This window comes from Macaca mulatta, chromosome 16 (genome assembly GCF_049350105.2).
Source record: "Macaca mulatta isolate MMU2019108-1 chromosome 16, T2T-MMU8v2.0, whole genome shotgun sequence".
In the NCBI taxonomy this organism is placed as follows: domain Eukaryota; kingdom Metazoa; phylum Chordata; class Mammalia; order Primates; family Cercopithecidae; genus Macaca; species Macaca mulatta.
The window spans coordinates 4,244,370-4,268,866 of NC_133421.1; the positions used below are offsets into that span (position 1 = coordinate 4,244,370).

The 24,497-nt window shown below is 61.8% G+C and overlaps 1 protein-coding gene across 11 annotated transcripts; it reads right to left on the reverse strand.

The window, feature by feature from the left end:
- Positions 1–1,534: 1,534 nt before the first annotated feature.
- CLUH (clustered mitochondria homolog) lies at positions 1,535–23,910 on the reverse strand. 11 transcript variants are annotated; one of them, XM_077969812.1, is made up of 27 exons: positions 21,843–22,215; positions 20,704–20,739; positions 16,643–16,845; positions 15,662–15,833; positions 13,979–14,122; positions 13,685–13,809; positions 13,438–13,592; positions 13,213–13,338; positions 12,760–12,907; positions 12,463–12,555; positions 9,993–10,687; positions 8,812–9,035; positions 8,530–8,631; positions 8,254–8,354; positions 7,517–7,669; positions 7,361–7,423; positions 7,000–7,244; positions 6,634–6,718; positions 6,281–6,434; positions 6,058–6,197; positions 4,935–5,015; positions 4,733–4,858; positions 4,526–4,647; positions 4,170–4,263; positions 3,944–4,078; positions 3,782–3,855; positions 1,535–2,964 (listed from the first exon to the last, which is right to left on the reverse strand). In XM_077969812.1, exons 3-27 carry the CDS (start codon positions 16,829–16,831, stop codon positions 2,781–2,783), a joined length of 3,930 nt encoding a protein of 1,309 aa, XP_077825938.1. In that variant the 5' UTR covers positions 16,832–16,845; positions 20,704–20,739; positions 21,843–22,215; the 3' UTR covers positions 1,535–2,780. The 11 variants fall into 11 exon arrangements, 9 of the variants coding, with proteins under 9 accessions (XP_077825938.1, XP_077825935.1, XP_028691707.2 ...); XM_077969809.1 differs by having other exon boundaries at positions 8,530–8,634; XR_013405917.1 differs by lacking the exon at positions 21,843–22,215 and having other exon boundaries at positions 7,517–7,676; positions 8,530–8,634; positions 19,340–21,389.
- Between the last annotated feature and the right edge of the window lie 587 nt (positions 23,911–24,497).

Genomic DNA, 24,497 nt, shown 5'->3' on the forward strand with positions numbered 1-24,497 from the left:
TGTTGGCCAGGCTGGTTTCGAACTCCTGGCCTCAAATGAGCTGCCAGCCTCGGCTTCCCAAAGTGCTGGGAATACAGGCATGAGCCACCGCGCCCGGCCCAGGACCCCACTTTTTAAAAAATTGAAACCTGTCACCTAAAAGAAGGGAAGGCAAAAGAATGGATTTCACACCTAGAGCCTCCACTTGCTTTATGGAAACAGCCCCTTGTGATTTGGGTCGTGAAAAGATGTCTGAGGGCACTAATACGCGTAAAGGATCAGCCAGGAAACACGGGCCTCTCAGGTGACGGGAGGTACAATGGTAACCACATCTGATCCGTTCGCACCTTCACAGGAGGCCCCATTTTGAGAGGTGCGTGAACGTGTGGTCCATGTTCCCAAAACTCAGGAGAGGGGAAAGCATGTGTAGGACACGCCGGTGAGATGGCGAAAGCTGCTGGGGCTGGGGCTGCTGGAAGTACGGGAGGTTTCTGGAGCAGGCCACTTGCTGGTGGCTGTCCCCGGCTGTCACCTAAAACCTCCAGGTCAGAAGCACCTTTTCTCCAGTTGGCTCAGGAAAACTAACAGACTCAGGGTTGGAATTTTTTTCTTTTCAGAATTTCCGAGACGTACAGATCTCTCCAAGCATCCCAAAAGGCGTTTGTTCCTGGTGGGGCCGAGGGCCTGTTCTTGGAGACAGATGGCGAGCCGTGGCCAGCAGCTGCCCTGAGTGCTCAACTTCCCCTCTAGAGACAGGCTTTGCCAGGCGCGGTGGCTCACGCCTGTAATCCCAACACTTTGGGAGGCTGAAGCGGGTGGATCACGAGGTCAGGAGTTCAAGACCAGCCTGGCCAAGAGGGAGAAACCCTTCTCTGCTAATACAAAAATTAGCCGGGTGTGGTGGTGCATACCTGTAGTCCCAGCTACTCGGGAGGCTGAGGTAGGAGAATCATTTGAACCCCGGGGGGTGGAGATTGCAGTGAGCTGAGATTGTGCCACTGCACTCCAGCCTGGGCGACAGAGTGAAACTGTCTCAATAAATTAAATAAACAGAGACAGGCTTTGCCCCTCAAGTCCGCCTGAGTCTCGGCTCTCTAAATCCTACCCAAGGGTGGCAAACTTGAGGCCCTCCTCCCTGCCCCCAGTGTCTCACCTCTGTGAGTGCTACCCAACCTCCTTCCCACCTTGAATGAAGCGACATGGGCAGGTGCCCAGCCGGGGGGGTGTTAATGACCTCACGGGATCAGCATGCACAGGGCCTGGCCCCACAGCCCAGCACCCCTCCCCACCTGGCCTTCACTGCATTTCTTCTATGCCCAATGACAGGTGACATTCGCCTGCACGACACTCCAGCGAGCCTGGTGACTGACTGGCAGCTCGGTGAATTCCAGCTGAGTGCCTGTGATTCCACCCCCTTACCTCCTGCTCGAGTGACAATGTAAGCATGACCTCGAAATTGACCTCACTTGTATCTATTCCTCTCCCAGTCACATTCCTGTCAGCCTTCACCATCCACCCAGACCGGGTTACAGAACACTCAGGTGAGCCTGCGGCCGCAGGTTTCAAAAACTCACTTTATTCCAATGTGAAATGAGGACGTGATGGTTTAAAAACAAGAAAAAGTTCTTGCTCAGCGGTGGGGATACTTTGCTTGCTAGCTCACGCCCATCCCCTTTGAAACAAGGTGTCTGCACAGACCACACCCAAAAGCAGCTCTCCGTAAACCCAGGCGGACGCCCGTCTCCTCCAGGTCTCAGGGTGGTCACGTCCTCCCCAACCAGGGCTCTGACAGCAGGCACAGAGCAGCAGCACAGGAAGGGGGGCGCGGGAAGAGCGGGGCCTGTGGGGGCCCCCACCACCCCCAGAGCTAGTCTCAGACCAGGAAGGGAGCTGGGCTCCAGAGAAGTGACATCACATCGGCACCTGTAACTTCCCCCAGCCCCGCCCCCGCCCACTGTGCGTTAGGCAGCTCAGGTTCGAACCAGGAGAGGGATACATTCAGACTGCAGACCCCAAGCGTATGCCCAGCTGGGTGCAGGGAGCAGGGAGCCGAGCCAGAGCCTACGGCAGCGCCACCCACTGGGCTTGAGGGCAGACAAGCCAGGGCCGGGCACACGGGCTGAGGGCCCAGCACAGCCAACCCTGACCCCTTCATTTGGGAGCAGCAGCCACACCAGGCCAATCACAACTAAAACAGCCCTGCGGCTCCTGTCCTGCCCCAAACTAAAGTGCACCCCAAACCCTCCAGCCCTGCCACAGAGCTCTGGCTCCCCATCCCAGGACACAGGAAAGGCCCCTCCCCACCATGCTTTTTGGCTTTAAACCTGAACTTTCAGAGAGGTTGGGCCTAGGGGTAGTGGCAGCAAAAGCAGCAGCCATCATGTCGACCATACAAACGACCTGAGAAATCCCACCTGTGCACCACCCACGCAGGACTGGCTCGGGCTATGTACAGGGGAGAGGAACGGTCAACACTCACAGCCACGGACGCACGCGCACACGCCTGCTGGAGGGCGGGGGCCTGAGGAACACCTGCCCCCCGGCCGGGAACTGATGGCTGCACGCGCCATTCACGTGTCTTCAATGGGGCCTCTGCATCATATATTCATTGAACCAGTGCAAAAACACCATTTGCGGGGCAGGCAGGCCAGGGTCCCAGGAAGATACGGGGGTGGGGTGGGGTGAAACGTGGAAGAAGAGGGCCTTGCTTCCTCTTCCGCCCGCAGGCACGCCCCCTTCTCTCCTGGAGTCTGGCTCCCTGGTGACGGGGCCGCTGGCCGACTGTCCGTCTGTCTCCCTCTCTATCCCTGCACGCTCGGAGAAGGGTCCTTGGCGGCCGGGGGCTGGGAGCCCAGGTCCTCTGGGGCCCCCGCTGGCGTGGGCTCGGTGGCCATGGGCTCCTCGGCCCTATCCTTGTTTCTGCTGGCCTCCTGGAGCTGGTGCCGCCGCGCCACCTCGGCTTTCAGATTCTCCAGGTCTTTTTGGCTGAAGAGAAGGGCGGGGATGGAGGTGGGTCTCAGGAGTCCTGGGCCCTCCACCACCCTCCTGGCTTTTGGGATAAACTCAGGCTCTGCTCTATTCAGTGGGAAACGTGTGTGAACAAGTGCTTCCCTCCTGAAGGCCGAAGGTCCCTGGACATGGAGAAGGTAAGGACCCCGCACCTGACCCAGTCTCCGGGCTCCCCTCACACCCAATTCCAGTCACTGCCCTCTGCGGCCTCCCTCCAGAACAGATGGAGGAAAGTGGAGTCGCGGCGCTGCTCCCAAGCCCTGCCGACCATTTTAAATCCACTCCCCCCATGAGGCCACACTGCTTGGAAGCACCCGGGGAGCCCGGGGCCTGCTCCTCAGGCACACCCCGCCGTGGAAGGGGAGGCGGCGGGGAGGGAACGAAGCCACTTCTTAGGTACTGGATGGGAAGACGCCAAGATACACTGTGTGAAGCCGAAACACCAAGGTCTTCACTCATGGAATAGGAGGATGCTGAGTAAAGTAAGGGGTGGGGCGCGGTGGCTCACGCCTGGAATCCCAGCACTTTGGGAGGCCAAGCCGGGCGGATCACGAGGTTAAGAGATTGAAACTATCCTGGCCAACAGGGCGAAACCCCGTCTCTACTACAAACACAAAACTCAGCCGGGTGCGCGCCTGTAATCCCAGCTTCTCGGGAGGCCGCTGAGCCCGGGACCCGGAGCTGGCAGTGACAGAGATCGCGCCACTGCACCCCAGCCTGGGCGACAGAGCGGGGCTCCCACTCAAAACACAGAAACCACCAGGACACGCTTCTGAGCGGGGTGGGGGCTCACCTGAGAGGAATGAAGAGGATGCCGTTAATGACGTTCAGCTGCTCCAAGACGCTGGCCATGCTGGGGGCTGTGAACTGCGGGGCGGGGAAAGGAGCCGTGAGCGGGGCTCCCGCGCCCGCTGGGCTGGAGGGGCCGCTCCGCCCCGTCTCCGGCAGGCCTCACCTTGAGCGGCGGGATGTTGGCGCTGGAGCCGTTGCGGTAGATCTCATTCATGGTGCGCTGCAGGGCCACGGCCTGCTGGGTCAGGCACTTGAGGTACTCGGAGCTCTCCTTGGTCTTCTCATGGTCCTCGCCCAGCTGCGGGGAGGCGGGCAGAGGCAGGAAGGGATCGGGCCCGCCCCGTGGCCCCTGCCACAGCCCCGCCCCTGCCACAGCGCACCCTGCCCACCTGCGTCTTGTAGATGGTGTAACCCTCCTTCTCGTGCTGCAGGGCCGACCGGAACTCAGCTTTGCTCTCGTAGACGCGGGCGACAAGGTGGTGGCTGCCGGGAGGCGCCGGGGCGAGGGAAGGGCATAAGAGGGCTGGGCGTGGGGGCCTGACTCGGGGGCCGGGGGTCTCCTCTAGATCCCTCCCTGGAAGCCACCGAGGGGAAGATCAAGTCCAGGCTCAGCAAACAGGGGGAGGTGGAGAGAAATTTTCTCCGGTGTCCGAGGAAGCCAGAGCACTGGGCCTCTTCCATGCCCCCACCGGACGCCCCCACCGGCCTCTGTGGCCCTTGGAGTTTGGGCGAGCGGCCGCCTCACCTGAGGGCCACCTTGAGGGCCTTGGGCCCGTGGTACTTGGTGCTGACGGCCAGCGCGTTCTCCAGGAAGCGCAGCGACAGGTCATACTCCATCACCCCGTGCAGCACCAGCCCGATGTTGTTCTGGGGGCAGGCGGGGGGGCCCTGGTCAGCTCCCGGTCCCCTGGGACGGAGGTGGGTCCCTGCCGCCCCCTGCCCTGGCACTCACGTCCAGCAGCGCCATCTCGGGGTGGTCCTCCCCGAACACCAGCAGCATGAGGTAGCGGGCGCGGTACAGCAGGCTCAGGGCCGTGGACAGCTGGCTGCTGGCGAAGCAGTACAGGGCCAGGTGCATCTGCGGGCGGAGTCGAGACAGGTCAGGGTGGCCGCGGACCCCAGCCCCTCGCGGCCCCCGCCCACGCGGCACTCACATATTCCTGGATGGTGTTGGGGTGCTCGATGCCCATCACCCGCTCGCTCATCAGCACTGCCTTCTGCTGGTTACTCAGGGCCTGGGGAGAGACGGTGGCGGTCGCTGTGGCGTGGGAACACCCCTGCACCCAGAGCCCGCCTGGCCCCGGCCCAGCAGCCCACACGGCACTGCTCTGCACACTCCTGTCCTCTCCAGCTGCGCTCTGGGTCTGTCCCTTGCACAAGGCAGCAGGGGGGTCAACAGCAGCCGCTGCAACACCTTGAGGGGTGGGTCAGACTCCACAGAGAGCTCCACACACCCGTGGTCTTACGCCCAACAACATCTCCACAAATACCCAAACACAAACCTAAAACTACTAAAAACGTAAGAAGAAAAAAAAAAAAGCTGAGCAGGGGCAGGTCCCTTGAGGTCAGGAATTTGACACCAGCCTGGCCAACATGGCGAAACCCCATCTCTACTAAAAATACAAAAATTAGCCAGGTGTAGTGGCAGACGCCTGTGGTCCCAGCTACTCCGGAGGCTGAGGCGGGAGAATCGCTTGAGCCCAGGAGGTGGAGGCTGCAGGGAGTCGGTATCACGCCACTGCACTCCAGCCTGGGTGACAAAGCAAGACACTGTCTCAAAAACCAAAAACCAAAGACACCCATTTATAAACAAAAGACAGAACAGTCCCTTTGACTGCAGGGAGTGGGGATCCTAAGACATGTGGACCCTGAAACAGCCTCCGCCGGCCCCGGCCAGGCAGGCCACCCAGAACCCCACAGCCTCCGCCAGCCCCGCCAGGCAGGGCACCCAGAACCCCACAGCCTGCACTGGGCACAGAGGACGCGGGAGCTCGGTGGCATGCTTCCTGCCACTCACGGACTCTCAGTAGGCAGTCTTGCTGACCCCCCTGCCATCGCCTCCCAGAACTGACCTCACCACAGCACAGGGGGCTCCTGAGCTCTCCCCAGGACACAGTTACACAAGGGTGGAGCCAGAGGTGGCCTGGGCAGAACGATTAACTTCCCGGGGTCTCCCTGGACTCCACCCACTCCTCCGCCGGGGGCCCCCTCACTCCTCATTCCCCAACAAGAGGCCAGGCCTTTGCTGCCACAGCCCAGAGGGTGCCTGAGGCCCACCTCTGCGTAGTCGCCCATGATGTAATGGAGGCGGGCGAGGAGGCGCAGGCAGGCGCAAGTCTCCACGTGCATGGCTCCGTAGACGTTGTTAAACAGGTTCAGGGCCTCGTTGATGAGCTCACAGCCCTCCTTCAGGAAGCCTGCAGGGCACCCCCAGGGGGAGCAAGGTCAGGACGGGGCATGGGGAGCCCCCCCCTCCACCCAGCCCCACCCGGCCACACACCCTGCTGCACTTTGGCCTGGCCGCTCTGGAAGAAATGGAAGGCATCCGAGGCCTTGGGGTTGACGTGCTTGACCACGGGGAAGATGTTGAGCACGTCCTCCTCGGTGAACGCGGGCTTGTGGCGACTGTCGAAGCTGTACTCCTTCAGCAGGACCTGGAGAGCAGCCCCCACACACAGGAAGCCTCAGCCCCGGGCTCAGAGAGTTGGCACCTCCCAACCCACCAATGCTTGCGCACAGATGGCTACTATGAAAAAGCCACCTCCCCTGTGTCCCCGGTCGGGGGTGGGAGCCTGCAGCAGGGACGCGGCGGGGATGCAGTGGGACGCAGTGGGGACGCTGAGCCGTGCCCACCTGGATCCCTGTTTTCAGCGAGATCTCCCGCAGGAGTGTTATCTTCTGCAGGCCGTAGGTCTCCACAGCCTGGTCCACAGTCTCACTGAGGAAGGAGCAGGAGGCCTGAGCAGCCCAAGCACCGCTGGGCCCCCCAACACTGTCCAGCCCGGGCCCCCAACACTGCCCCACCCTCCACCCAGTTCCTGGGAGCCTCCGGGCTGCCCTCACCCTCCAGCACCCAGTGATCTCCACACCTCTTCTCTCCTCCGACTCCCTGGCCTATGACCACAGGCCTTAGATGCCATCTGGGAGCCAGTGGTGGCTGCCTCATCTGCCCAATCCCAGCTGCGTCCCAGCCGCGTCCCAGCCACGCCCTACACGCACCACTCGAGGTGGAAGTCAAAGTAGTTCTTGGCCTCCTGGCAGATGTCCTTCCAGAGCTCCTGGGGGGTCACGACAGCCCAGGCCGTGTTATCTGCAGCTCCGGGGGGCCGGTTTTTCCTCCTCTTATTCCTCTTCTTGGAGACCAGCTCGTCGGCGGGCAGGTGGGCCACGGGGTTAGGGTAGGAGCTCAGGAAGCAGTTCAGGAAGTGGCTGATGGCGGCTGAGAGGCCGGAGAGCTCGACTCCCTGCAAGACAGGTTGGATCCAAGTCACAAGGGCCCTCAGCCCCACCTCAGGCTCTTTCCCGAGGCCCCACACCATGCTGGCAGGCCATGGCCAGCCACGGGGCGGACGGGTGGCACCTGTAAGTACGTCTTGAAGATGTGCTTGGCCGAGCGGGTGATGAGTTCTCCAATGCCGATTTTCTGGAAGGATTCAGAAGGGAGGTCTCGGTCAGGCCCCCCGCCTCCATCCCAGCCCCGCAGCTCCCGTTCCGCCCCCGCCCGGGCAGCACTCACGTAGACGTGGTCCAGCTGGTGGCGGGCCGGGCTCCGCAGCACCAGCTCCAGCACCTTGCCCAGGTAACGCATGTTGATGCCACGCTGGCGCATCACCTCGGCCAGCGTTGCCCCGTCCATGGGCAACACCGCGTGCTCCACGCAGTCCTTCACCTGCGGGCTGCAGCAGGTCAGGCCCCGCCCGGCTCCTCTGCCCCCACCCAGCTGAGTCTTTCTAGGGGAGCACAGCTATCCCGGGAGCCTCTGGAGAAGGACCCCCAAGGCTCTAGCTCCCAGTCAGGATGTGGGAATGTGCCCAGCCTCTGGCAGAAGCAGAGGTGGGAGACGCAGAGGTGCCTGCTTGGGGCCACTATTTGACCCCTAGCCCCGTGTCCTGAGGCTTGGAGGCCACAGTGTTGGGGGAGCGCACCCAGCACCCCGGGGCCAGGTGCAGAGCCTGCGAGAGGAGGAGGATGGGCAGCCCCCACTGAGCTCCTGCCCCATCCCCCAGCCGTGTCACCACCCACGGGTCAGAAGACTGGATCCCCAGCTGCCGGTCCACCCGGTGGGCTCAGCAGGGCCCGAGCCCTTGACCTCTGGGAGTCAGGCTCCCCATCTGTCAAACGGGGAGACCCACTCAGGGAAAGCTGAAGAAATAACTCCTGCAATCCTGTGTTCAGGGGCCTCCAAGTCGGAGACGGATGAGGGACCAGCACCCACCACGCAAGCCCCACCTAGCCCCGCAGCCCCTCCCTCACCAAGCCAGGGATCTGGCAGGAGAGCAGGAAGGCAGCCGCGTCCTTCAGCAGCTGCTTCTGGTCCCGAACTTCATCCTGGCAGGACTCAGGGAAGCGAACCCCTGGAGAAGGGAGAGCAGAGAGGCTGAGCCAGGCGGTGGCAAGACAAATGCTGCCTGTGGCTGGCGGGGGAAGCGCTCAGATGGGGGACAAACCCACCAGCCCCAAGGGCCCAGTCCCCCCCAGAGAAGCTCTGGTCCCGGAGGGCTCCCGCACTGGCCGGCCCCTACCACTTGCCTGGTGAGAAGATGTCAGGATTGAAGCGAATGTCGAAGGCGGTGCTGCTGATGGAGCCGACCGCCTTGCACGCATTGCGGATCACCTCCCGGCTCCGAGGGTCTGCTGTGAGACACGGCTCCATGAGACGCGGGTCCCCTCTGCCACCGGCGGAGCTGGGCTGCCCCACGCCTCGCCCCCTAGCTCCTCGCAGAGACGTCTGCCAGCCTCTCCCAGGTGGGGTCATAAGCCACCCTGGCAGGGCCAGCCTGGGCTCTCCCCCGGCATCTGCAGCAGCCTCACCTGTGCCGTCGTCTGCGGCGATGGTCTCTGCCAGCTCCTTCACCTTGGCCAGGCCGCTGGCGCTGCTACCCTCCTCCTCACTTCCCGCCTCCGGTCCTGGAGGGTCCTCAGACTTGGACTCCAAGGAGGAAGGACCACCATTTTCCAGGGAGGAGGGGGTCTCCAGCTGGCTGGCTTTCTGCTGCATCAGCTGCAGGGCAGCCAGCTTCATAAAGAGGAGGTACCTGGAGCAGAAGAGACAGGGCACAGCAGGAGCTGGGAATCGGGGAGAGGAGCTCTGCTGGCCCAAGGCTCCCGGGGCTGGGGCTCCACACCCCGCAGGCATGAGGCACCTTCTGGCCGGTGTGCACGAGTCAACGCAGAAAAACCAAGATCTCCCAAGAGAGGAAATAGAAGGTGGCCGGGGGCGGTGGCTCACGCCTGTCATCCCAGCACTTTGGGAAGCTGAGGCAGGTGGATCACCTGAGGTCGGGAGTTCGAGATCAGCCTGACCAACATGGAGAAACCCCGTCTCTACTAAAAATACAAAAAGTTAGCTGGGCGTGGTGGCGGGCGCCTGTAATCCCAGCTATTCGGGAGGCTGAGGCAGGAGAATCACTTGAACCCAGGAGGCGGAAATTACGGTGAGCCTAGATCACGCCATTGCACTCCAGCCTGGGCGACAAGAGCAAAACTCCATCTCAAAAAAAAAAAAAAAAAAAAAAAAAGGCTGCATTATGGAGGGGATGGGACAAGAAGGGCTCCCCATCCGGCTCAGGGCTCTCGAAAGTGACAGGAAGCCACTGGCATTTGAAAGAGTTACTCACACTGTGGGACCTCTGACATGGCCATTTCCTAACCCTACATACACACCAGCGGCAGGGACCCCCGGTGCCCCACCTGCCCGCCCCAGCACTGGGACAGTCACAGCCACCCAGACTTCCTAATGCTCCTTAAGAGAACAGCGCCGTTGCAGCCGGGTCACCCGCCTGAGTGCTCACGAGTCTGCAGCCCTGGTTTCTGCACTTGGGAGCCTGACAACAGGGCAGGTGGGGACGGGTCTCCAATGACTGTGGCCAGACGGAGCCCTTCTTCACTCTCCGGCGCTTCTCCAAGGACCCAGCCCTAGCCCCACCCAGGGCGCCCGCATTCCCTGCAGCTGGCCCTGGCCCTGGCCCTGGCCCAGCAAGGCCGCCCCTCACCTGTGCTCCACGAAGGCGTCCACCAGCTCCTGGCGCAGGCAGCAGAGCTTGTGCCGGTGCGCGCGCGGGAAGCCGGCGCGGGCGCATTCCTCAGGCAGCTCCTCGCCAGGCACCGGCAGGAAGTTGAGGTCTGGGGGGAAGGTGCGCAGCAGGTCGAGGATATAGTGGCGCCCGTCGTTGCCAATAATGCCCTTGCACTCGACGGAGGAGCAGAGCTCCACCTCCTCGTCGCGGTCGTTGAGCACCCGGTGCCGCAGGATCTTGAGGGGCCGACTCGTGCGCTCCAGCAGCTCCAGGTACCGCGGGTGCGACACCACAGTCTTCCCGAAGTCGATGGAGCCGTAGATGACGCTCTGCTCCTGGTCCCGCTCCAGGATGCCGGGGATGATGGACTGGGCCGTGACGCGGTAGCCGCGGTAATCCACCACCACCGTGCCCAGCGTGTACAGCCCCTCCACGTCCACCGCGTTGTAGGTGCGGACGCCGTTCAGGTCGTTGGTGGGCGCCACGTAGGCTGCCACGTCCCCCCCGAAGTCCTTGTAGTGGTCTCGGACGTCGAAGCCCAGGCTGAAGAAGATGTTGTTCCAGATGAACATCTGCATCTTGGTCTCCTCGCTGGGGTTGATGGCCATCACATTGCCGTCAATGACGGCCATGGCACCCCGGGTGGCTGCCGCGGTGAAGTCGCTGTGCACCTGCGGGGGTGGAGGTGGGGAGGGTAAGAGGCCCTGCCCAGGAGAGCCTGCATCCACCTGGCCAAGCGCACCTAGACCGCCGAGGCAACCAGCCCTGCCTTGGAAACCCAGGGACCCAGAGCCTGAGTTTCCTCATTATGTAGAAAAAGGCAACAAAACCATGTTTTGGCCGGGCGCGGTGGCTCACGCCTGTCATCCCAGCACTATGAGGGACCCAGGCGGGCAGATCACCCGAAGTCAGGAGTTCGAGACCAGCCTGACCAATATGGTGAAACCCCATATCTAATAAAAATACAAAAAAAGAAAAAAAAAACAGCCAGCCATGGTGGTGCACGCCTGTAGTGCCAGCTACTTGGGAGGCTGAGGCAGAAGAATTGCTTGAACCTAGGAGGTAGAGGTTGCAGTGATCACACCACTGCACTGCAGCCTGGGGGACAGAGTGACACTCCATCTCAAAAAAGCAAGCAAACAAACAAAACCTCCATGTTTTGAAAATACACTTGTGCTCAGGGAGACAGCAGAGCTGAGTGATTAACAAGTGTGGGCAAGTTTGGGACCCACCAGTTATGTGCCAGGTGAACTTGAACAGATAAAGGTATTTACAAGTCCAAAATATTACACAAAATAGTGTCTATAACGCACTTGGCACCATCTCTAGGGGAAGTTGGTAACTGAGAAATGAGTTTTTGTTTCTACATTTATCATCTCTAGGCAGTAAAACAATGGAAAGTTTTTTTTTTTTTTTTTTTTTTTCAGACAGGGTCTCATTCTGTTGCCCAGGCTGGAGTGCAGTGGCACGAGATCTGAGCTCACTCGACTTCCCCTGGCTCAGGCGATCCTCCCACTTTGGCCTCCTGAGTAGCTGGGACTACAGGCACATGCCACCATGCCCGGCTAATCTTTTGTATTTTTTGCAGAGACAAGGTTTCACCAAGTTGCCCAGGCTGGTTTCCAACTCCTGGGCTCAAGTGATCCCCCTGTTTCAGCCTCCCAAAGTGCTAGGATTACAGGAGTGAGCCACTGTGCCTGGCTGAGATGTTTTTTGAGATGCAGTCTTGCTCTGTCGCCAGGCTGGAGTGCAGTGGTGCAATCTCAGCTTACTGCATCCTCCGCTTACTGAGTTCAAGCGATTCTCCTGTCTCAGCCTCCCGAGTAGCTGGGACTACAGCTGCCCACCACCACGCCCAGCTAATTTTTGTATTTTTAGTAGAGATGGGGTTTCCCCATATTGGCCAGGCTGGTCTTGAACTCCTGACCTTGTGATCTGCCCGTCTCGGCCTCCCAAAGTCCTGGGATTACAGGCATGAGCTACCGAAGCTGGCCTGAGATTTTTTTTTTTAAGCAACTACTTCTCCTCATTTCTCTTACTAACCCAGTGCTAATAACTTTTAAACCCCAGCCAGCTAAAAGTGTTAATGCAGATGAGCTCCCGCCCTAGAAGGGCCACGGTTGGCCAGCGCTCGCCCAGGCAAAAGCCCCGCAGCAGTCAGTGGAGGGCGGGAAGCTGGATGGCCCTGGACACTCAGTCCCTATGGGAAGTAGGGCCCGCTCCTCCCAGGGACTCAGAGCCTCAAAGAGACCAGAAAAAGGTACTGGGATGGTCTGCTGGGAGGCAGACGGCTAGCAGACCCTGCAGGACACCCTGACTGGCCTTTGGGGAACCTGACAGGGTTAGGGCTGCCCCTGGCTCCCTTGCTTTCCTCCTGTCCACAAGAAAACCCATCAGCAGACAGACGGTGGGCCTGAGACTGCCGGTCAGCAGAGGCTGCAGGCACCTTGAATATGGCCCTTTCTCGGAGCAGCCGCTCAGGCAGGTTCTTGCGAGGCAGCTCCCTCGTCGTCTGCAGCTCCTCATTCCAATCTCGGGTCTGCAGAGCGATCAGAGAGGGAGATACGGGCTCAGCCTGTGCCCTGTGCCCTGCTCTGGGCAGTCCCTCCTTCCACCTTCCTGAGAAGAGCCCCAGACTCGCAAATGAAGAGTCAAGCATGGGGCTTCCAGGAAGTGCATGGAACCAGCCCAGCACCCAGGAGGGCAGGGGTGCCCAGCGAGGGCAGGGCCAGGCCGCAGGCACCTGTCCAGGAATGTGCTCCTCGTAGCCCAGCCTCGAGGTATAGGCATCCTCTGCGCGCACGCAATCCATGGCATGCTCCGCCTGGGGTGCTGTCCAGCTGTACACCTGGAATGGGGTGGCGATCCTCTCGAACGGGTGGCGCTGGACCCTGTGGCAGGCAGGGGAGGGGAAGATGGCGCAGCCCACCAAGCTCAGAGCCCTGCCATGGGCCCTCTCCTGAGGCCCCCGCCTGCCCTGGCATCTCCTACCCTGAGACACCGCCCTGAAGTCGGAGGGAAGCGCACGGGCCCTCTCCCGCAGCTGCTGTCTCGGCACCGACTGACAGCTCCCTATAGCGGGGACTCCAGCACTGGGGGCCCAGGGCGGTTTCTCCAGACAGAAGCACTGGAGTGCAGGGCCGGCTCACCCCAGGCCCCGTGTGCCACGACACAGGCGGGCGGGCGAAGGCACTACCTTTTCTTCTGTAGCACGGCGAAGTTCTTCCTGAAGGCCGGGCTGATCTGGTTGAGCAGCTCCACCAGGGAATGGCTGAGGAAGCGGGGGCTGGCGGGCTTGGGGTTGAAGTGATAGGCCGTGGACCTGCAGGGCGAGGGGGGCACTGAGCAGGGGCCCAGGTGTCTGCCCAGACCCAGAATAGCCGGCAAGGCAGGGGGGCGTGGTGGGCTGGCAGGGACTCACTGATTCAGGTAAAAGCCCCGTGTGGACGCGGTGATGCTGACTTGCCGGTCCTCGGCCGTGATCACAAACAGGTACATGAGGTCCCCATGCATCTTCCGGTTCCCCGGGGGCGGGTTCCAGCCGCTCATGGTGAGTACTTTCAGGCACTGCAAGGGCTGCGGGAGTGGCCGAGGCTGAGGGGCCAGGCCTCTGGTGTGGGGCCTCCACCCCGCCAGGGACCCTCTTCCTCCCTCCCCCAGGATCCTACCTTCCAGTCGCGGTTTTGGGGCTGCAGGGGACACAGTGGCCGCTCCCGGCTCCCTGGCAGGATGTACTCGGGCGGTGTACAGTCGATGGGATCCATCTCCAAGCCCTTCTTCCGCTTCCCGCTGTCTGAGGGACCCGAGGCTGGTCCTCAGCACAGAGCCACCAGGGCCAGCCGTCTCCCCACCTGCCGATGCCCTGGTCTGGGTGCCTCAGGCCCAGGTCCCTCGGCCCCTTCTCCAGCCCCCCACCTTTCCCCGCCCCTTGATCCAATCCCCGGCCCCAATGCCTCCCGCACCTCCCAGGTCGCCGTCGGTGAAGACACTCAGGAAGGACAAGGAGTTGCAGTCAACCCCGTTGAAGGCATCGGATGGGTCCAGGCTCTTGAGCAGGTCTCGGACGTGGCGCACGTGGATGCGGGCCTCACGCACCGTGTACGGCTCTGTCAGGAAGGTGGGAGGGGACGGCGTCACCAGAGCCCTGAACCCTGAACAACCTGCTCAGCACCAAACAGGTTTCAGGGGTGCTAACGTAGTGGTTTTAATTTTTTTTTTTTTTTTGAGACAGAGTCTCGCTGTGTCTCCCAGGCTGGAGTGCAGTGGCATGATCTCAGCTCACTGCAAGCTCCGCCTCCCGGGTTCACGCCATTCTCCTGCCTCAGCCTCAGAGTAGCTGGGACTACAGGTGCCCGCCACCACGCCCGGCTAGTTTTTTGTATTTTTAGTAGAGACGGGGTTTCACCATGTTAGCCAGGATAGTCTCGATCTCCTGACCTCGTGATCCACCCGCCTCCGCCTCCCAAAGTGCTGGGATTACAGGCTTGAGCCACCGCGCCCGGCCTTAATTTTCAACTCTAGGCTTCCGTTTTCCAATTCCACTATGAACACATAAGCTGGAGTTCTGGTTTTGACACCACACACACACACACACACACACACACACACACACACGCTCTGCCTACTGGTAAGCAGGGATCTTTGTTCATAAAGAACTTTCTGCCAGATGCCTCGGAAGCACACACGGCCGCCTGCTTTTGTGCGCCAGCGCCTCGGGGGGACAGGGCTCCTGGAGCTTCGGGGCTTCCACAGCACAGCCTTGCCCTGCTCTCCCGAGGCAGCCTCGTGGAGGGGCCTGAGGACTTTCCAAGGCCCCCAGTGTCAACACTGCCCACTATGCGGTTTCATGGGACTTTAATGGCGGCTCTTTTGGTGGTGGGGAGAGGTTCCGTGATCAACCGTGGGCGCTGTTGAGCTACAGATCTTTTCCGTCACTGCTTTCAACAGGCCCTGGGTGGGGAACCTGAGCGGCTTCTACCCAGAAAACTCAAGGCCACGGACCAACCTGATGGCACCTCACTGTGCCCGCCCGCCCCACTCCAGGGCTAGGGAACTTTTGGGACTTCTCATTCATCTCTACAGACCTGGCCTGGGCTGGCTGCAAGCCCTGGCATGGTACTGCCGGATTTTTCTGTTTTAGAATCATGGCTCTGTTCTTTTGTTTGTTTTTTGAGACGGAGTTTCGCCCTTATTGCCCAGGCAGGAGTGCAGTGGCACGACCTGGGCACACTGCAACCTCTGCCTCCCAGGTTCAAGTGATTCTCCTGCCTCAGCCGCCCAAGTAGCTGGGATTACAGGCGTGTGCTAGCATGCCCGGCTAACTTTTTGTATTTTTAGTAGAGATGCGGTTTCACCATGTTGGTCAGGCAGGTCTCCAACTCCTGACCTCAGGTGATCCACCCACCTCGGCCTCCCAAACTGCTGGGATTACAGGCGTGAACCACCACGCCCAGCCACGGCTCTGTTCTTCAACCCATGGGCTGTGAAGTTGGCAGATATAGGTGTGATGGCCTGAGAAGCAGACCTGTGCTCCAATCCTGCCTCCATGAGCTCATCTGTGACACAGGGACCCTGGCATGGACGGTGCTGCCTGCCTCTGCCTCCGTGGACCCTCCCCTGGGCAAGCGCCCAACTTCCAGACCAACCTTCCACCACGCGCAGCACGGAGCCCTCCTGCAGCCCCTCAACACTGCGCAGCTCCGAGAAGTGGTCCAGCACGTTGCCGTCCAGGTGCAGCGAGAAGCAGGTGCGGTGACACGTGTCCTCACGGTCCATGAGCACCTGGTGGATCTCCTGCACCATCTCCTGCGGGGACACCTGCAGGGAGAAGGCCCCGACCACCCTGGTGAGAGGCCATGTAGCAGAGAGCAAGGACAATACCACCTTGTCCCCAGCCCAAAGTACCTTGGTCCCCAGAATAAATGCCCCAAATACTCGACTTCCCACTTTCTGGCTTTTAAATCCAGGCCGTGTCCACACGTGCCACGCCCTGTGTGTGCAGCCTGGAGCGTGGCCCACCAACTTGGCCCTGCAGACCAGGAGCAACCCCCGAGCGGAGAAGGGGAGACGGAAGAACAGGGGGTCAGAATTCTGACGGCAGCCTCACCCCCGTCCTTGCCCAGTGCTAAGGGGCCTGGAGCAAATGGCTTTCACCTTCCAGAAGGGGTGCTCTGGGGCCCAAGCCTGTGGGTGCTGAGACACACGACGGCCCTGCCTCATTCCCCACTGAGTCACCGGCTTGCAAGACCTCCACGTTGGCTCTGCCCTTGGAGATTACCCAATACCACCCTCCCCTCTGGCAGATGGTAAAATCACGGCCGAGAGAGAGCTGACTTGCCTGAGGGCACAGAGCAAGAGGCTGGGGAGTCCTGGGATGCCAACACGACCCAGCCACCATCACTCCCCTCCCCACATAGGGCTGGCGGGCCCAGCTGGTCGCCGTCCTCTAGCAATGGGGCAATGACCTGACCCTGGGCTCGATTCCCACGTCTATCACGCTAGCTGGGCGACTCCGGGGAGCGCACGGGTTCCTCAGTTTCCTGCCACAGTGTGGGGCAGGAGGAGCTTTCCAGCTCACCCTCCCCAGCAGGCTCAGGCCTGGTCCCCAACAACTTCCTCCATCTTACCTGCAGGGAGAAGGGCTCGATCCCAGGGGCGAGGATCTTCACAGAAAAGCCCGTGTCCTGAATGACAATGACTTCCTGGCCGGTGGTCTCGTCTCCCGGGTCGGCCTCATCAAGCCCATTTTCCCTGGGCGGCTCGGCCACCCCTTCCTCCTTCTTCAGGCTCTCTGGGCAGTCCCCGTTTAAGAGCATGACTGATGGCAGCTCTGTGGGACAAGAACGGATCAGAATCAGGCAGCCTCGCTGGTCCGGGGTGCCGTCCGCCTGACCTCACACGCCCCAGCCGCGCGGTCTCGCCCTGCCCTCCGCACACCTGCAGGCCACTCACACACCCAGCCGCCCTCCCAGCCACTGCTCCTGGACCCACTGTAGTGTGGAACCTGAACACGCCGCCCAAACCACTCTCCCCAGGGTCACCAAAGCCACCCTTCAAGCCAAACCCAAGGGTCTCCTCCGGCCCTAACACACCTGGCTTCCCAGCAGCAGCCCCTCTTCCTCTCCTCTTCTCTGACCCACGCAGTGCCCTTGCCCCTCCCCCTCCAGCCCCATCCTCTTCCATCCCCACTGAGCTGAGGTCCCAGGCTGCAGCGGGGCTGCAGGGGTGTGCCCGGGCCCAGCCTCTCCTCCTTCTGACCCCACCCCCTCCCATACACTCCTGCCTCGTGGCTCACACGGCCAATCCTGTCCCCTCTCCAGCCTTTTGGACCAAGGAGACCGCTGCCTCCCAGGCATCAACAAGTGGCTGGCCCTGAGGCACCACTGAAGACTTAAGGAACGGAACTCATCTTCCTCCTCAAACCGGCGCCTGCTCTATCTAGTCACCCACTAGGTATCTCCCAACCCACCCACAGGACCTGGCCTCTGCAGCCACTGCCCTGGGGCAGGCATTTCCTCTATTCAGCAGGGCCACCTTCCTCCTAGGAAGCCCACTGCTTACAAGACCAAGCTTCTTAGGCCAGTGCTCTCAGGCACCCACCTGAAGTCAGCCTCGGCTCCTGCCTGCTCCCTGCTGAGGTCTAAGGACATCACACCATGGAAGCCTGGGACCGCCTACTGCCCTCCCACCGCTGTGCTTCTGTGTCTGTGCTGCCCCTGACATCCCATTGAGTACAGCAAACACTGACTCACCCTTCAAGGCCCAGGAGAAATAAACCTTTTCGGCAGCCTGCCCAAACGACCCTTAATGGCGGGATCACACCCCACCCCCCTTTCATTCCCAGAGACATTCTGCACCCAGGGTGGCGTCCTCACCAGCTCTAACCACCACGTTCTATCTTGCCCAGGCTCAACAAAAAAGGCAATAAATAAGGTACTTACTGCAAACCTGTAGCTAAGTCCAATATTTGTACACAGCACCCAGTCCAGCAGGGTGGGGAGGAGGTGACAAAACCTTGCATTCCTACCCAGGCACCAGTGGAACAAAGGAGAGCCCCTTGTTCCGTGGAGGAGCCAAGGACCGCCTCTCATCACCTCCAGCAGACACAGGCCTGCCTGGGCACCCATCGGGGAGACGAGGACCTTGGCCCCAGGACCTGCCCATCAGCCAGGCTCACCTGCCTGGCTTGGCTTGAAGCTCAACGGTGCCAACTCCGAAGAGGGCCTGGGTTCCCTTCCAGAAAGAACAGCTCACCCAGCTCTGCCCATCCCATCGAGACCCCACCTCCCCTTCCCTGCCCAGCTCTCAGGACTGGGGACAGGTACATCTCCCAGAACTGTGTGGTCCCAGTCCGGACCCACCAGAAACGCGGAGCAGAAGCCTCAGGGAGGGGATGAGGCCGGCACAGAAAGGCAGAGCCCGGGGCCTGGAGAGCCACTCCCTTTCCCTGGAACCCCACGAGTCAATGAGAAACAGGACCGCTGAGAGCCCAGACAGTCTCTTCCCCCTTCCCCCAAAGAGGGGTATTTGCAGCCCAGAAAGGCTCGGAGCCTGGCCTAAGGTCAACCAAGTCAGAAAGGGCCCCAGACCCCCTCCTGCGGCCTGCTGAGGACTTTCAATGACTGTGTCTGCCACGCCTCTCCATCCCCACCCCGCCCTCTCCAAGCCTGCCGTGGACTCCCAGGCACAAGGATGCACAAAGTCCTCCCTGCCAGGATCCAACCGCCCCGGCAAGGACACCCCCAAGCCGCTAGCAAGGGAGCAGCCCCCCCAGGCGAACACCTGCCTGACTCTAGGGACACAGCAGATGACAGCTGGGCGGTGGTCGGTCAGCTTTCAAAAGGCAAGAGCAGGGCAGCCAGGTGGAGGCACCTGCAGCCGGGAGCCAGGAACCCCCCACAGGGTCCCTGAGAAAGGCTGCGCCGGCTGCCAAAAGCCCCTGGAAGGAGGGGAGAAGCAGGAAGAGCCCCCACCCAATATCGAACAGCGGTTTTGCGCTGTGAGAGCCCAGAAGCGGGGAGTCAAATACCTAGACAGAGACAGCCTGTGTTCTTCCGCCTGTCTGGAATGGGAGGACAAGGCAAGGCGGCCACGGCTCCCACTCTCCTTCCCCAGCCCAGGGAGACCACCCTCAGGGGGTACCTATTCCCTGATCCGGTTTCAAAGGAATGTGACTGGCTGCCCATGGGCCTCCGCTCCCCAGGACAGCATGTCCTGCCCCGAACCTTCCTCCAAGGAACCCCGAAGGTCTCCCCACCCCTGGATGAAGGCGGAGCGATCTCCCCCACACACAACTGGCTGGCTCACCAGGTCCCGGTGCTCACCTGGTGCAGTGGGCAGCTGCCCTGCCCTCGGCTCTGGAGTCTCAGGATGGCCGTGGCAGCCAGGCAGCCGGCTCTCCACATCAGCCCCAGCATTGCCCGGGTGCCTCGTTCCAGCCTCAGCCGCTACCCTTGCCCTAATGCAGCCAGTCGGCCCGGGGCTGGAGCTCTGGCTGGCTTCGGGTTTCAGCGGGGCCAGGCCTGCCGTGGCAGCCCCAGGAAGGGCACACTCCCCCTGCCTGGCATCCCGCTCAAGGTCGGCCAGAAGGACGGCTGTGGGCCAGGATAACCCAATGGCCCCAGGACCCCAGGGGGAGCTGCTATCAGCACTCAGGCCCGCCTCCCTATGCCCCCTAGAGAGGGGGTCACTGCTGGCAAAGCCGCTAGGGGGATCAAAGAACCCAGAATTTGGGGTACCTGGACCCCTCAAGATTGAGGGCGTAGGAGACTGGCTGGCAGGGGCAGGGCCCAGTAAGGGGGTCCTCTCCTCAGCTCCCACCCCAGTGGGGGTGAACAGGACCGCTTCCGCCAGCTGCCGCCAACAGCTGGCACAGACCCGGGCCCAGGCCATAAGGTGGCTGCCTCTGCCCACCAGTCCCAGACACTGAGCACCCTGCTGTCCCTGGGCCAAGGGCCTGGCTGGGACCTCTGGCTCCTGCTGCCCCCTGCAGGTGACCTGGCTGCCAGCCCCTTCCTGGGAGCCACTGGTTCTGCTGGGAGGGAGGGGGATGGGCCCCCAGCTTCCCAGAGGACAACTGCACCCGTGCCCCTGGCCTCCAGGCTCCATCAAGAAGCTGGCAGGCTCCATCTTCCCTTCCCAGCAGCCCCGGCCCTACCAGGAGGGAACCAAGTCTCTCCCAGGGGAGAGCAGAGCTGGCAGCAAGAGGCCGGCGGCCGCACAGCGGGGGAGGAGCCCAGCTGGCCAGGGCGCCTTCCCAGGGCCTCTGACATGCTGCCAGGGCCCAGTGAGGACTGCCCCAGCACCCACCCTACCCAGGGTGGGCGGGAGTCAGGCTCTCACTCCATCCCCTCCCCCCTCCAGGACCAGGGATCAGGCAGACCCTGGGCTGCCTCACAGCCCCCATGGAAGGTTCTGTCTCACACAATGACCAGAGGAGAAGGACCAGGCGTAGGCAGAGCCCCTCTGCTCCTATCCCCTCACAAAATACACTCTAACCCTCCGGAGGCAGGGCTGGGGGAGGGCAGCCTGGCAGTGACCCCAGAGCAGTGTTGACAACCACCTGCGTTCTGGTTACCACAGAGCCAGGACTCACGCTAGGCCCAGCCCACGGCAGCTCCCTGAACCACCATGCCAGCCCATCTCACCTACGGCAGCTCCCTAAATTGGCTTGGCCAGCCCATCTCACCTGAGGAAACTGAGGCTCCAGAAGGCTAGGAAGCAGCTGCCCAAGGTCACAGAGGCAAGAGGCAGCCAACCCAGAGCAAGAAAAAACCAGGTGTTACTATCACATTTGGGATTAAGTTTAAAAAAAAAGAAAAAACAGGTGTGTCAAATGCCCAAGCCCATGGCTTTTGAGTCACTCCCACAGAGCGCAGGCTACCGACCAGCCCCTGCCAACCCACTCCCACCGACCCGCTCCTACTGACCCACTCCCGCTCAGCGCAGCCCTCCCTAGGGGCCCGGCAGCACCCACAGGTTGGCTGCACCTGCTTCCTTCTCCAGGCCTCAAGACTGTGGGGGGGGGGCAGATCTATCCCAGGCACAGCATCCCCTGAGGCCTCTAAACCCTCGGGCCACTACTCCCTCCTCTCCCGCCCGCACCTCTGAGGATGTGAGCTTTCGGGGAGGGGAAAAGGAGGCCTTCCGCAGAGCGGGAGAACGGGGCCCAGCAGCACTCTGCATACACGCAAACTCAGATGCCAGTGAAGAGGTAAAGCGCACCCCAGCAGGCCTGGAGGCGCAGGGACCCCAAAGGCGGCAGACAGGAGGAACTAGAAAAGAAACTCAGGCCTCCTCAGAGGGCCTGTGAGCTGCCCAAGCCAGGCACAATCTCACTCAGAAGATCGTGCCAGGGCCAGGCCACGCCCCAGCCAAGGCCTCGGCAGTTGAGGCTCCAGCAGGAAGTAGGGTCCTAAAAGGTGCATCACCCGTCCCAGGAGCCCAGGGCTTCAGGGAAAGGCAATGGGGCAGGCAGGCGGCCTATCGAAGAACCCACAGACCAGGCACCTGTTTGCCTCCTGCCTGTCCCACCCAGGCCAGAGGCAGGTGTTCAGGGCCTGAGGACAGTCCAGAGTTCCTCAAGCTGCTCTCCCCACATCCCATCCAAGAGAGGAGCTTTAGGATACTCTTGGGGAGTTCCCATTAGCCCCTAGACTCCTTCCCCAGCTGCCAGCCTCCTCCTCCTCCCGCTCTCCCCTGGGCAGAAGGAACCTGACACACCACTGTGGACCTGAAAAACCTGCCTGTTCTCTTAACCCCTAAAAGCCACTGTATTCCCAGGAAGGTAACCAACCCTTGCCCCCCACCCTCAATGGCCTTGATCACCTCCTTCTTAAGGGGACTGAAGAGCCTTCCAGAGCTGGATCTCAGAGGTCAGAAGCCTTGGTTCTGATGCTCAGGTGGGCCCCAGCTTGCAGGGGGGTGGGTCTTCATTAAGGCTCCGTCCTTTCAACAGATCCGGGCTGGCTGTAATGTAAGTCTTAGCTACCTGTACTAGCTTCCCAGGGACGTAGGAGCCCATGTCCTGCCCACGAATATGCTCCCAGTTTCCCCAAATAGCTGTGCCCTTCCCTGACTCAGTTTACCCCAGAGCCCCACCACCACCAGCACAGTTAGGAAGGGGCTTCACTGATTCCCTCACAGAAATCCTCCAACAGATGCTCCTCGGCCCCCTCGTTCTCAGCATGTGATCCAAACCAACACGCCTGTCCCAACTTCCTCTGGGCCTGGCCACGGCAGCCTTGGCTTGCTGGCCATGAGCTGGAATCTAAACACTTCCCTTAACAACTAAATCGCTGTGTGACCTTGGGCAAGTCACTTCGACTCTTCAGGTCTCTGCTAAAGGGGAAATCAGCCAAACTCCTCTTATCTAGCCTGCCCACACGGATTCAGAACCACATCAGCACAAAGCCTGGTAGGTTGGGGCGATCAGCATTTGCTGTGCTGCCCAAACCTTGGCCTTGTCTAGGCAATCAGCAGTACTGCCCCAGCACCTGTCCCTCACCCCAAGGTAACTCTGCTATGATGGGAACAGGGTCAGAGGGCCGAACGCTGTCCCCATCCTGATTCCCAAGTCAGCCCTGGCGCACTCACTGAAGCTGGGAAGGGAGATGATGAGGCGTTAAGACCACAAGTCCCAACTGAGGACAGTCGACAGAGGCGGGAGGAACTGGGGGACAGGAGTAGCTCTGCACCCCCACTGCCACCCGGAGCAAAGAGGACCGCAGCCCAGGCCTGAGGAAGATGACGACTGAAGGTCTGGGAAGGGGATTCCAGCCCCAAAGCTGGAGTCTGAGACACGGCGGAGGTAACAGAGGGAAGAGAAGGGGCTCAGGAGAAAGGGAAAGCAGGCCCCACCCGAGACAAGCTGCAGCCACTGCCACAGTCACCACCACACAGCCACCATGGGGGATCGCTGGGAGCTTGACTCCACACTAACGACCTTTGCTTTAAAAACAGCAACTCTGGTCTGACCCACTTTTCGCAATAAGGCAGGTTAATGATCAAGTTCTGGCACAAACACTTCCCCCTGCCAAGGAGTTCGGTTTTGCCCCATGCACAGGCAGACGCCCCCTACACCAGGTCGGCCGAGCGGGCCAACACACCTGAGAGTCGCCGCCACAGCCTGAAGACCTGCGGTTACAGCCTGGCCTCAGGGCATGAACCAGGGACGCCCCGCACCTCGTGCTCTTCCCACAAACCAAGCCTGGGAAGCCTCGAGCGGAGCTTCACTCCCAGGGCTGCAGCCCTGCGCACCGGGAATGCCTGGGAGGCCGACGCGGAGCAGGTGCCGAAGGGGGCCGTCCCGCAAGCATCGGAGCGACCCCAGCTCAGACAGCTCCCATGCCCGGGCGCAGAGGGGGTGGGGCCGCCGATTCTCTCGGTCTGCGGCGGCGGCGCACCCCGAAACCGCGTGTGCGCGCACGTGTCCCTGCGATGAGGCGCGCGTGTGCCCGCCGAGGGTGCCGGCCGAGGCTGCCCTCCCCGGGACCCCACGTGCGAAGCCCGGACTGCAGCCGGGGGCGACTGTGAAGGTGACCTTCAGGGCGGGGGCGACCCGGTGGAGGCCCCAGCAAGATACAAGCGGGCCAGGCGCGGAGGGAAGGCGACGGTCCCCGCGGAGTCCCGAACCCGCCCGCCCTGGTCCGGCGCCCCCCGCCCGGCGGCCCGCTGGCCCCGGCCCCGCTCACCGGCCGCGCCCGGCCGCCCCTTGCCCCCGGCCTGCGAGCCGTGATCCCGGGCGCTGTCGGCCGGGGCGGCCGCCGGCAACTCGTCCGTCTTGATGACCATGGTGGCGGGAGCGGGCGTCCGCTTCGGCTGTCCGCGCCGCCCGCCGCGCCACTAACCCAAGTGCCCTGCGCGCCGCGGCCGCTGCGGGAAGGACGGAGTCACCGGCCCACGTGGTGCGCGCCGTGGCCTTTGACCCCCCGCCGTTCCCCTGCCCCGCCCTCGCGCCCGGCCCGGCCCACGGCAGCCCGCGAGGGACAAAACGCGCCGCGCCTCGTTCCCCGCCCACGGACGCGGTGACTTTCCCAAACGTCTTAAAGGCAACGCACCCTGACTCAAGGCCCAGGGAGGCTGGGCGCCCTCTCGGGGCGGGGCCTCGGGGAGACTCCCTGCCGCTCGCTGCCCGTCGGGCGGGCACCGTGACCTTGGGTGGAGACTGATTGGGTCGGCCATGGCTAACCCTCCCTTGCCCAATGATCCCCTGTTTTCTTTTGCAAATTTGCTAAATGACCGCGCAGTCTGTCATCTGCGGTGTTCGCGTGACCGTCAGCGCCCTCCCCACCGGGCAGGCCCTTTCCCGCCTAATGGGTGCGGCGGGATTATTGAGGGAGTGGAGGGCCGCGTAGGGCACGGGCAAGAGAGGCGAGGGCGGGACATGGCAAATGGGGCTCAAGTGTCAGAATGGACCCGCCAGACTGTGTTCCGAGCCAGAACGGGCCCCCTGCTCGCGTCCTCGACCCCTGGGTCCTCACC

Coding starts and splice junctions, on each gene's coding strand:
- CLUH (XM_015118229.3), bottom strand. CDS start 20,144: ATGGAGCCTGCCAGCTTCTTGATGGAGCCTGGAGGCCAGGGGCACGGG. Junction 7,245..7,360: donor TCTTCAAGACGTACTTACAG/GTGCCACCCGTC, acceptor CCTGTCTTGCAG/GGAGTCGAGCTCTCCGGCCT. Junction 6,198..6,280: donor CCAGGCCAAAGTGCAGCAGG/GTGTGTGGCCGG, acceptor GGTGCCCTGCAG/GCTTCCTGAAGGAGGGCTGT.